Source organism: Hippoglossus stenolepis, chromosome 2, assembly GCF_022539355.2.
Source record: "Hippoglossus stenolepis isolate QCI-W04-F060 chromosome 2, HSTE1.2, whole genome shotgun sequence".
NCBI classification, from domain to species: Eukaryota; Metazoa; Chordata; class Actinopteri; order Pleuronectiformes; family Pleuronectidae; genus Hippoglossus; species Hippoglossus stenolepis.
The window spans coordinates 26,164,825-26,175,566 of NC_061484.1; the positions used below are offsets into that span (position 1 = coordinate 26,164,825).

The 10,742-nt window shown below is 42.9% G+C and overlaps 1 protein-coding gene across 1 annotated transcript in view; it reads left to right on the forward strand.

Moving 5' to 3' along the window:
* Positions 1-1,503: 1,503 nt before the first annotated feature.
* Positions 1,504-10,742, forward strand: part of LOC118101419 (extracellular serine/threonine protein kinase FAM20C-like) — a 32,338-nt gene continuing 23,099 nt past the window's right edge. Inside the window, exons 1-7 of the mRNA XM_047341524.1 lie at positions 1,504-1,985; positions 3,172-3,341; positions 5,453-5,531; positions 5,857-5,949; positions 6,112-6,227; positions 6,502-6,682; positions 7,272-7,381. Of these exons, the coding sequence (XP_047197480.1) occupies positions 1,504-1,985; positions 3,172-3,341; positions 5,453-5,531; positions 5,857-5,949; positions 6,112-6,227; positions 6,502-6,682; positions 7,272-7,381 (1,231 nt within the window). The remainder of the gene's footprint in view (positions 1,986-3,171; positions 3,342-5,452; positions 5,532-5,856; positions 5,950-6,111; positions 6,228-6,501; positions 6,683-7,271; positions 7,382-10,742) is intronic.

Genomic DNA, 10,742 nt, shown 5'->3' on the forward strand with positions numbered 1-10,742 from the left:
AGATTTGTTTATTCACTGCTTCGCACACGCTGCAGATTTAATGCCAAATAGAATGGCACTGAGCAGAGCACACACCAACAGGCCAGCAGTCCCCTTACATTCAATCAAGCTGCATTAGATTGTACACACTCACAGATATTAGTAATCTAAATATGCCAGATTAATTATTCTGTGGGAAAAGGGTGAAAATGTCAAAAATCTCCATTTATCTCGCAATTTTAAAGAAAGTAAACAGTTCTTTTTCGCTCCATGTCCCATCCTTCCACTTGAGGTACGAGGATATTTGTTTTTGTAGTTTTTGCAGGATCGTGCAGACAAAGCAAACAAAACAACAAAACACAACCACTCTGGCAGAGGTAACAAACCCGAAGGGCAACAGACGATATAAACAAGCTGAGGTCTGTAGACAGGAGGAGACGTCCAGGAAGAGTACAGTCCAACAACATTAATACAGATTATTATAGATATTATTTGTATTGTAAAGTGTAGTATAATGCTATTATCATCTTTGTTCCTCAAACGAAATCCCTGTTCTCAGCTACAGAGACTTTTATGTAGGTATGAAGAGAAATCTTATATTTGGCCGCCATCAAAACATAAGATGAACTTAACCCTAACATTGAAATGTTCATTAATAAGATGCATCTCGCAATGTTAAAGAAAGTGAGGAAAAAATGTCTGGATCCAAAATTGTATGGGTTCGTTTGCGGCCCTTCCTTCCACCAGAAAAGTTTGAAACAGCCTAAACTCTGAAGTTACTTATAGGCCATCAAACCAAACTCCACAAGAAGATCCTTCAGGAACCCAGGTAAGTTTCCTCTAGGAAGCTTTTTTAACTTTCTTACGGTTCCTCCAGTGACCTCCTCTCTAAATCCAGCTGTTAAAGCTTCCTTATCCCCAGAGTTCCTTGAGGTTCTCCTAATTCTCCCCAGAGACAAGGCTCTAATTGAAATGACCAGACACATTGTGATTCCTCTTCTGTTCTTACAACATCAAATGAGAGATTCTAACCCTCAACCCTCAGATCAGCTGGCAGAAAGAGAGCGACTGTAGCAGAGAAAACATATTGATCCGAGTCCAGATCACTTTGACCTGGCTGCTCTCCAGCCCTGAGCTTGGTGGCAGAACCGCAGAGCAGTTCAAACACCTGGGTGAAGGCTGTGTGGCCACTGGGCAGAGTTTTATTCCACTGGGAAGCAGGATCACCGGCCGTGTGAAGGGAAGCACTTTGAAAAAGAAGGAAGCCGAGTTGTAAGTTGCTTTTTTTCTGGTGTTTTTCTCGAGACTTTGTCTGTGACTTCAGTAAATCAAAATCCACAGGAGAATGAGAGCAGATGCGAACGAATCGACTTTTAAATAAGTGTTGAAAGCTTCCTGAATGTTTTCTTTTGTTATCGAGGCCACGATCTATCTCTAGATGTTGTTATTCAACTCCTAACTTGTTTTTCTTCCTCTCTTCTCCCCTTCCTGCGTTCACCTCCCCTGACCTCTCCTCTCAGCAGGATGATGCGGTGTTTGCGCCGTCGCTCTCGGACAATCTGTCTGTCCTTGGCCTTCATCACCGTTTTCCTCCACCTCCTCCTGGCGCTCGCCTCTCTTTCCATTTACCAACCGCCGTGCGACTCCCCGCCGTCACCCAACATCCTGAGGGCCCTGGCACGCAGCAGCTTCGCCCCTACAGGGCTCAGTGGTCTCGCTGACCCACCAGCTGACACCACCCAAAGAGATTCTTCCGATGTAGATGCCAGTAAGGATGGCAAAGGTCGCGTGGGAACGGCTCCTGCTTCAGTTGAAGTGGCTGGCAGCCGGGGTCACCATGACAACAACGGAGCGGAACCTTTGGAGTCTGGGATGTCAAAACTGGAGGCGCTGTTTGACCATCCTCTGTACAACACGCCCGGCCCGGCTGTCCTCGAGGACGACTGGCTGCTGAGAGTGAAACCAAAGGTCAAGGCTGCAGAGGAGAGCTCGCAGATGTGGTCAGTGTCGTACAAAACTGTGTGTGCACGAGATTTCCCCTCTGTCATCGTCTCTCACTCTTTTATTATCCAAACATACTTTGTGTAACTTATTCCAGCATCTTTCAGGGACCATGTTCTATCCAGTGCAGTTTATCCCTGCAAAGGCGTCTGCATGCAACTCATCACTGGATCATAAACACACAGAAGACATTTAATTAAACACTGAGTAAAAAGAGCTAAAACTGTATCTGGACTGCTCTTGGTTTATTTGCGTGTTCTTCTGAAACGCACTCTGTCCTTGAAGCTGCATATTCAACATGACTGCTGCTGTAGGTTTCTGTGGCGTCTCTGCATGTAAGTACAGAGCTACTGTCTGTCGCTGGACACATGTTCAGACTGTTCGGAAACAACCTTCGTAGACGACGCAAGAAACGTGAGGCGTCTCCAAGAAAAGCTTTTCATGGCATCTTTCTTGTGAAATTCATTTTAGAGATGTGTGATCTCTAGAAACCACTAATCCTGGTCGTATAGGAACTAACTGGATATTAAAAAACGTTGGCACATTTACAGAAAGATTGATTTATTGGATTTAGACAAATGAATTAAACGATATTAATAATTACAAATTAAATTATTATTTAAAATATTATTAAAAAATGGTTAGAAAAGTATCCCATCCCAATGTTCATCTTTCAAATTGTTTTTCATGACTCTGTGTCAGCGTCAGTGAGGCGATGAGTCGTTTCCTAGCTCATCCGTACGTCTGTCCGTCAATCTGTCCGTCAATCTGTCCGTCAATCTGTCCGTCCCATTCTTGTGAACATGACATCTCAAGAACGCCTTCAGGGAATTTCTTTGAGGTTCTTACAAACCTTCACTTAGATTGAAAGATGAATTGATTAGATTCAAAGACACATGACTGAAGGTTGTTATTTCTAGTTCTGACCAGAGTCCGTTTTCATTTATCTTAAAAAAAAAGATGTAAATTCTCACTTCTGAGAAGCTGAAATGTTCACATGTTAAACATGATGATCAAAATCCTTGCCCACTCAGTTTTCCTTGATGAACTATTTCATTAAGCATCCAAGCTCATTATTTTTTCAATGTAATTTTATCAGCAGTGGATAAATGGTTTGTAAATGAGAGTAATATGATGACTTCTCTCTCTCTCTCTCCCTCTCTCTCTCTCTCTCCCTCCCTCCCTCTCCAGGGTTAGTCAGGAGAGCTACGAGGACGTCACGTGGAACAGCAGCAGCGACTCTCACCCCCCCTGGCTGCGCTTCCACCTGGGCATCTCCCGCTGGCAGCTCTACCCTCATCGTGACCCCAACATGGAGGCTCTGACGCAGCAGCTTGCCACGCACCGCATCGTCAGTGCAGGTCTGACACCGCGGCCTCTCACTTTCATTTCCATTCAGTCCATGTCTGTGCAGCTTTTACTTGTTTTTGTGTTTGTTCAGCTCCATCAGTTTGGTCAGAGCAGAGCACGGAGCCTGTGTCACACCTTGCGTGAGTGACAGCTGAGGTGTCAGGCCCACAGAGGCAGGGTTCTTTTGAAGTAGACGATCAGAGACGGTACGGAGGGCGACTTGAAAAGGAGCAGATCTTACAGAAAGTAATTTTGCTCACACACCTGAGCCTGTGGGGGTGAAGGTGGGCGGGCTTCAGGGAGGGCGAGGGCAGGAGGAAAGCGAAGGGCTGTTGTGATTGTTTGACTCGTCAGGTTTAAGGTTAGACTTTCATATGCAGACTCACTTTGAAGTTCTCCTGACATGAAAGCTGCTGTGAAGCTTTGAGGAGACTCAGCAGAGGATGGACAGGAATACGTGAGTCGCTGAGCGTAAACATCTCAGTGCACGTTTCTCTACGGGTAAACTTTTTCACCGTGTTCTGGTTAGTTAAGGCCCGGCGAAACGCTGGCGACCTTTTCAGGGTGTACACCCGCCTCTCGCCCAGGGTCGGCAGCGACCCTCAGAAGGACGAGCAGTTTCCAGATAATGGATTGATGGATGTGTAACGTCTGAGGACAGGACCTCTGACAGTGATGTTGCTGTGAGGACATTTTGGTTTGTGATGGAGATGATGGTAAAACTGACAATTTAAGGTTAAGTGATTAGAATAAGGAACTGGGTTGAAAATGGTAAATTGATTTAAAAGTCGATTTACCAGTGGACCTACGTTTCGACCTCATCTACAGTCATGTGTTCTGGGTACTGACCATAGGCTGTATAAATATATGTATATAAAGATGGACGACATAATTGCTCTCCAAAAGTGAAGCCAACTGGGTCATAAACCCCGCCTCCTCCAACCTTCTACCAAATTCCATTCAGTAGTTTTCCTCTGATCTTGCAGACAAACAAGCAAACCAACAAACGGACAGAGGTGAAAACATAACCTCCTTGGCAGAGGTAATAATGTTGGTAGAATAAAATACATTTACCATTAGATTGGTACCTTCAAATATTTATATTTAGTTCCTACAAAGAGACAGAGACATCTGGTAAATCCTGTTTTCTCTCCACGTCAACATGCTGAGGGATGTGTTATTTCATCTTTCAAAAGTCACACTCGCAGCGTGAATATGTGCAGGGAGTGTTTTTTGTCTGAGTAATGAGGCTGACGCGGTTCAATCTTCACTCGGCCTTGACAAACTTTTGATTGGTTTGAAGCCACAATGCCTCACATTCTGTCTGTGCTCATCATTTCCCGATTTCAACATCACAGCTCTGAAATAAAAAAAAAAGCAAAAGAAATAGATGATGCTTTTGTCTCCGTACATTTGGTTCAGATTCAGTTTGAATTCATTCTGACTTTTTCAGGATAAACTTGAAAGAGTCACAATGATAAGTTGTTTTTTGGGAATAGTGCACAAAATCGAAATGTTTGTCAAACGTTTGTGGATAAATCTCAATGCTGTGAAAATATGAAGCAGAGGAAAGTCAAATTAAATTAATATATATATAGAGCTATGTCACATGAAATAACAGTAACATATAAACGCAGTAATTTGACAGTAAAAATAAATGAACAAATCAAACAAAAGATGAAAAGAAAACGATAAAAACACAGTAAAAAAAACATCAGATTGAAGCAAGTCTATAAAAATGGGTTTTAAGAAGTGATTTAAAAGAAGTCACATATATAAATGGATGTAAACAAATCCTGACATTAAAGATAAATCCTTCTTTACGTATTTACTGTGTCATGTTCAGTAGTGAGGCTGAGTAACATCTGTAACTCTGAGTGAATCCAAAGTGTCTGGACACCTAATATAGAAAAAGAGACAAACATAGACTCAGTGGAGTCTGATCGAACTGTGCAGTGTCTTCATGGTGACGCACAAACTGAAATGTCTCTTCAGTTTTTTCTTGATGTGTGTGTGTGTGTGTGTGCATGTGTGTGTGCATGTGTGCTGTCATATCATAACGTGTGTGTGCATACGCTGTGAGCTCTGTTGCTATGGTAACCTTCTCAGTACTGTTTTGCAGTGCAGAAGTCTGGGGGGACGCAACTGAAGCTGGTGATGTCATTTCCCAACTACGGACAAGCTCTGTTCAAGCCCATGAAGTGAGTCGCAAAGTGCAAATCCAACACAGACGTGTATGAAATGAAATAAATATCAAACTCTTTAAAATCATTTTGAAAAGAATCGAGTAGATTGAGACTGGAAACTGAAGATTGAGGCAAAGAGGGAGATTTTTAAGTTTTAGCACAACTGGGAAATGTATTTTCAAGTAAATATTGGGAAGGAAAGTGTCGGATAATTCACAAACTGAAATATGTGTGAGAAGATTGGTGCAGAATGAAAACCACGCCACTGAGGTTTGTCAGAGATGTACAGTTAACTCGTGCCTTACGTACAAGTCGGTTTGACTTCGCCTCTCGCCGGCAGGCAGGAGAGAGACGACGAAACCAACTACAACCTCTACTACTTCTCAGACTTCGAGAGGCACAATGCAGAAATTGCTGCTTTTCACCTCGACAGGTGAGTCCGAGAAACCGTTTCATCCAAGAAGCACAGCAACAGATGGAGGAGGAAAATGGCAGCGATGACAAGATATACATGTTATATAACTCTGCATTGTGTTTCCTCTTCTTGTCTTTATCCTCGTCTCATAACTTTTGTCGTGTCCCCCCCCCTCTGCAGGATTTTGGGTTACAGGCGAGTCCCTCCTGTGGTCGGGCGGCTGCTGGACTTGATTAAAGAGATAAAGGACATCACCACCGACCGCAAGCTGGCCCGGACCTTCTTTACCTCGCCTGGTAACACACACGCACACACAGACACACACACACAAACACACACACAAAGACACACACACACACACACACACACACAAACACACACAAACACACACACCTCCATTTTCTAATTCTCAATGTAACAACCACCCACAATTTCTTTTATCCCAATTTCTCTTTTGTCACCATCCTCTCCTCTCCTCTCCTCTCCTCTCCTCTCCTCTCCTCTCCTCTCCCTCTCCTCTCCTCTCCTCCTCCTCCTCCTCTCCTCCTCTGCTCTTCTGGCTCCCCCTAGTGGGCAATGTGTGCTTCTATGGCCAGTGCTCGTACTACTGTTCCACGGAACATGCAGTGTGCGGCCGCCCCGGGGACCTGGAGGCCTCCCTGGCCGTGATGCTCCCTGACCTGTCGCTGGCCACCCGGAGGAGCTGGAGATCCCCCTGGAGACGCTCGTACAGCCGCAGCAAGCTGGCAAAGTTAGTGGTTCTATGTTCTGTGGTCAGAGAGGGAGATGAAGTGATTCAGTATCTCCTCAGCTTGCCTCCAATATTATTCACTAAGGCACCAGAACAATAAAGAGGTTGCTGGACCTAGTTTTTCACTGGAGGTTACAGATACAGCTGATATGAATAAATCATCATTAATCAATGCCTCATACATTTTTTAAATTCTGGCAGAGTTGCTATTCATAAAGAAAACATAGAAATGTATTTTCTTCAGCAGCTTTGGATTTCTTCGACATAAGAGTCAGCCAGAGGTATCGAGCAAGAAGAAAATAGAAATGAAAACCTCACAACCTTGGTTAGAAGTGTCTATTGTGTATAAAAAGGGTATAAACAAGTTTATTATCTTCAGGTTTGTATAGAAATACGTTCATGTTCATTTTCCACTTTGTCATAAATCGTCAATTTCTTCCATTTATGATTAAAATGATTTTTCTGTCAATCTAAGCATTTTATTCTTGCACCAGTTTCGTGTTATCACCATCTTCCTTGTTCTGGGTTAAATCCGTCTTTATCAATGACACCATCAGTAGTCACATGGAGGCGTATCATCCTGTTTCAGGTGGGAGACAGAATCCGACTACTGCTCCAAGGTGAAGACGACTCCACCCTACGACAAAGGCTCGAGGCTGCTGGACTTCATAGACTTGGTCGTACTGGACTTCTTGATGAGTATGTTCATACTGTTACAGAGGATGTGCTTGTTTAAACTCTCTATGCAGGTGTCAGAAGAGAGTCGGGTACATACAAACCTTTTCCATGAGCTTTTTAAACACTGCAGACATTTAGACATGCAACAGCAGCAAAGCCTCTCAGGTGTACATACTTACTGTAATGATGGCTGCATTCCACTTACATGTCCTGATACTGTGCCCGTCAGGAAGGGAAGACAGAGCAGGGCTGAGAGCAGGTCGCTGAGAACATCAGTGATAACAGTACAACTGGTTTTCTACATCAGACAGATCCGCTTCTCTTCCTCTAAATTGATGTGTCCACCAGTTTCCACAGTCAAAGGTAAAATAGACCTGCTCTCAGCCGGGCTCGCAGGGATCTTTGCCTTTTAGACAGATTATATATAAAACATTATTCATCATAAAACAAATATCATTTTTTAATAATTGGTATATATGCAGTGTTACACACAGCAGTCGCTGGCAATGGGATTCTTGGGTCACAGGCTCCCTCTCACCATGCTCAAACATATTTAGAAAGAAAACCACACAAGCATAAAATATAGAATATGAAAACTAAAATACAACATATAAATATTTGTCTTATCAACCTGCTTTCTCAATCCTGCATCAGCACTTTACAAATGAATAACTCCCAATGAATCTTATGTATTTTATTGTATTTTGAAGCACCGGACATCCTCCTCCAGCTGCACCAGTTTTTACTGTATTTACTTATATTCTGTATTTATTCTGTAGTTTACATCCACAGACGTATGTTATGTTTCTATGGTGAAGGGGGTCGTGTGTTTTGTTATGTTCTGCTGTGTTTGTTGTATTGAATCTGTTGAATCTTTTGAATCTTAATTCCCTAACCGAGCCACAGACATCTACCTATGTTACAGTTAATAATAAAACTAGAGCAATAGATTCAAATGTCCCACGTGTAAAATAGCATCTTGAATTAGATTATAAATGTGCTTCTGATAGAAACAGTGTAAAAGCAGCAGTTGTGAGTTAAATGCTCAGATTTGTGTTTAACATCTAATCCTGTAACTTGCTGGAGGATCTGCATCACTACCTTTACACCGTAGAACTAAGACACACGGTTGTAAACAGGATTATTCAACAAGCTGAATATAAAGCGAGTCGTGTTTATTCTGTAGACTTCTGTGCTGCAGACAGAATCAGAGCAGGAAATAAAAGGAGCTTCAGTTTGACCTTCAGGTCTGAAGTTACTGCGCGTTACCGTGGCAACGAGCCGTCGCCGTGGTTGCGGCTGACAACTTCTTCAGAGGCAGGTAAGAAAAGTCACGCAAGTTTCTTTCCTCCTCTTCTTGGTTTTTTGAAAATCGTTTTTAACGTATTTATTTAACCTTAGACACGCCCTCCCCTGTTTCTCTGTATCTGCGCAGAATTCACAACAGGTGCGAAACTACGTCAAGTTTAACGTCTTTGATTTACGACGTCACGGGTTCATACTCAGTGATTTCAAGCTAACTCCAAGTTCCAAGCTAACTAGCAAAGCAGCGTGTTGTGATGTGATGGAGGAGACAGGACGTGAAGTTTAATGCAGTGAACATAGAAGTGGAGCCTGAGTCAAAAAACAAGATAGATTTCTGTGTTTTATGACGTTTTGTAAGAATTATTGTAAATCAGCGACGATCTATCGACGACATTTGACCTGTTCGATATCTTATTCCTATGGTTTGATAGGGAAATGTCTTAATATGTCTTCATTTCTGAGAAGAACGCAGTTTTTTCCAATTCTGAAAAGCTTCTATATTGAAATACTACGTTTTCATTTGTCATAGTATGTTGAAGACTGTATATTTAGATCATCATTTTAGAACATAGGACAGGATGGAGGATATCCCCTGTGCGTTTTAATGGTCTTCCCACCAGCAGATGTTAGCAGATGTTAACCACCACCCAGCAGATGTTCGGGACATGTCTTCAGTTGTGCTCCTCAGCATCTGCCTTTTAATGCGAAGGAAAAAATATGCAGGAAATCAATTTTCCCTATTGCTATAAAATATCTTAATCAGTAAAAGACAGTCAGTCCTAATTTGGTTGTTGTGTTTTATGTAAGTATCTTTTATGTAAACGTTTTAAATCACAAGACACCCTTTTCCAAGGCAGGCCCCCCCCCCACCACAGGTTGATCAGGCCCAGCTGGGATCGTTCCTCCTGATCCAGATCTGCAGTCCGAGATGTTTATGGTCTGGCCTTAGGGTGGTAGTGACAATATGTGATGGGACTATTAGCCGCTGGCCTATGTCCACCAACATTTCCCAGTCTTGGGCTCGCTCCAACTGACCAATCCTGTTCAGTGGAGGAGGTCCTCTCTGTCCTTGTTCCCCTTCTTGGACAAATGTCTCTTTGTTTCAATTGTTGCAGCCAGGCATTTGAGTACTTGTGGCCACATCAGTGGGTAACAGGCCAAACTGTGGGCACCAGAGCTTTAACTGGTTGATGTTCTTAAATGTTCAGTGTGTAGATTTTAGTGGTGAATTTGCATGTTGCAGCTGAACACCCCTCACCTCACCCTCCCCTTCCAACATGAAGGAGGACCTGTGGTAGACTTCAGTTGTCATAAAAACTCTTAAGGTATTTAGTTGGTTCAGTCTGGGCTACTGTAAAAAACATGGTGGTCTCCGTAGAGAGGACCTGCTCCAGATGTAAATACAAAGTATTTAAATATAAAGGGCCCATTCTAGGTTAAAGAAAACACAATTTCTACAGTTTAGATGAAACATCACTAGGATTATTTTATAGTCAGTTTCTGCAAATAGATCCCTTTCACCTAAATCTTACACACTGAACCTTTAAGGCCCCCGACCTGTTCGCAGTCTTTGAGGCTGGCATCATTCCCTGTCATTTATTTCTCTCTCCGGTTTATTGGCGGGTGGCAACATACATCAACCTGCATCTACTGTTGGAATGGGTTCTCCTTTGATGCAGAACTTGGGATATGACCATGATCTGACCAAAAGAATCATATGTTTTACATCAAAGGAGAATGAATCAGTAGAGAATAGTCTTTGACCTGTATTGTACCACGTAGCTGATGGTTTGTATTTCATGTCGTGTGAAGTGACCCAAACTAAACTAAACGACCAACGCAATACCAATTTGCTTTATTTATTTTTCCTTCCAGAACCTAATGTGGCTTGGCGACACAAAGCATGGGGCGGGCGACCCTACTGATGGTCTTGACCCTACTGATGGTCTTGAGTCCTCTGATGGTCTCGATGAAAAGATGAGCATCATATGGGTTGGCGCTTCAGAGGGGAGATCCCTTCAACTCCCCTTTCAGACCGGTGGTAAAGACATTACACGTTCAGGACCTACGCCTAAGA